Source organism: Eurypyga helias, unplaced genomic scaffold (assembly GCF_000690775.1).
Source record: "Eurypyga helias isolate BGI_N326 unplaced genomic scaffold, ASM69077v1 scaffold16656, whole genome shotgun sequence".
NCBI lineage: Eukaryota > Metazoa > Chordata > Aves > Eurypygiformes > Eurypygidae > Eurypyga > Eurypyga helias.
This window is the reverse complement of record NW_010257484.1, coordinates 47607-48979: the sequence shown is the minus strand read 5'-3', so window position 1 is coordinate 48979 and position 1373 is coordinate 47607. Positions and strand designations below refer to the sequence as shown.

Sequence of the window (1373 nt, the reverse complement as noted above, 5' to 3'; positions counted from 1 at the left end):
AATCTAAACCTCCCCACTTTCAATTTAAACCCTTTACCCCTTGTCCTGTCACTACAGGCCCTTGTAAAAAGTCCCCCTCAGCTTCCTTGTAGGACCCTTCAGGTACTGGAAGGCTGCAATAAGGTCTCCCCGGAGCCTTCTCTTCTCCAGTCCAAACAAGTCCAACTCTCTCAGCCTGTCCCCATAGCAGAGGTGCTCCAGCCCTCTGCGCATCTTTGTGGCCTCCTCTGGACTCGCTCCAACTGGTCTATATCCTTCTTATGCTGAGGGCTCCACAGCTGGATGCAGCACACCAGGTGGGGTCTCAAGACATCATTTGTCCTCATTGGCTTATCAGAACAGAAAGATGTGTCTAGGGATGTGCATATTTACAGTTCTGGAAATCATGTCAAACTGAGAGGCTGGGATGCCTCAAGATATTGCTCCCTAGCATCTCTTCAGCATAATGTCACTTGCAGTAGCATCACAGATACTGTCCTACTTGCCCTTTGAAGTTATCAGCATGTTGTTCTTTGTCAGTTTCTCCCCCAAATTTGTTGATTTTCTGTAGACAAGTAGCTTCTTCTGTACAAGTTTTCCAGAACTGCTTACTGATGCTAGGAACTCTGTGCCACAAATTGAGTAGTAACAGGTTTTTTCTAATGTAGTAGGAAAACTGAGGGACTCGGGAAATTAATTTTGAGGAGACATCATTATGACTCTTACTCCCCAGCAAGAAGAGCCTACCTCTTCCTCTCACTCTTTAAAAGCATGAAGCCTGCACATGAATACATCACCACGTAAGACAATTGCTCTTTGTCCGTGAGATGACACTGCTGATCCAGTGTGTAGGAGGTAATCAGCAGGTATTCTGGGTATGAAAACATCCTTAGGGAAAACTTTGTGGAGAAAGTTCAAACCTTTGCGTCAGATAAGGCAAATCCACATAACTGGAACCTCATTTTCATTAAGTTTCAAACCCAAGAACTTTTAGTCAAATCCACATAACTGGAACCTCATTTGTTTTCATTAAGTTTCAAAACCAAGAACTTTTAGTTTGTCTATTCTCAGTGATTTTGATGTCAATGGCTTCTGTGAATGTGGTTTCTGCAGCTTGTCTCAAATGTTTTACGGCTTAAGTTCTTAATTTACGTTCATTTGTAAAAGTTTTTCTGCATTATTGTCATATCTTTAAGCTTATTTGTTCAATGTATTTATTTACCTCTAATATCATCAGCTTTGTTTATGTCTAGCTGTATTCCTTAACCTAAAGAGTTGGCCATCCTTCCTCTTATTCTTCGGTTTCTATCCAAATTTTATGCAAGATCATGTGTCTTGCAGCATGGTGGGTTTCTCTGCTTTTGTGGGAGCAGTTAGGCTAACTGTTTATATCT

At 41.7% G+C, this 1373-nt stretch overlaps 1 protein-coding gene across 1 annotated transcript in view; it reads left to right on the top strand.

Annotated features, from left to right (window-relative positions):
- The window catches only part of TERT (telomerase reverse transcriptase), a gene marked incomplete at its 5' end in the record, with an annotated part of 32614 nt that overhangs the window by 23087 nt on the left and 8154 nt on the right, over positions 1–1373 (top strand). The window contains one exon of the mRNA XM_010154040.1: positions 1357–1373. This exon is cut by the window's right edge and continues 181 nt beyond it. Coding sequence (XP_010152342.1) covers positions 1357–1373 — 17 coding nt within the window. The remainder of the gene's footprint in view (positions 1–1356) is intronic.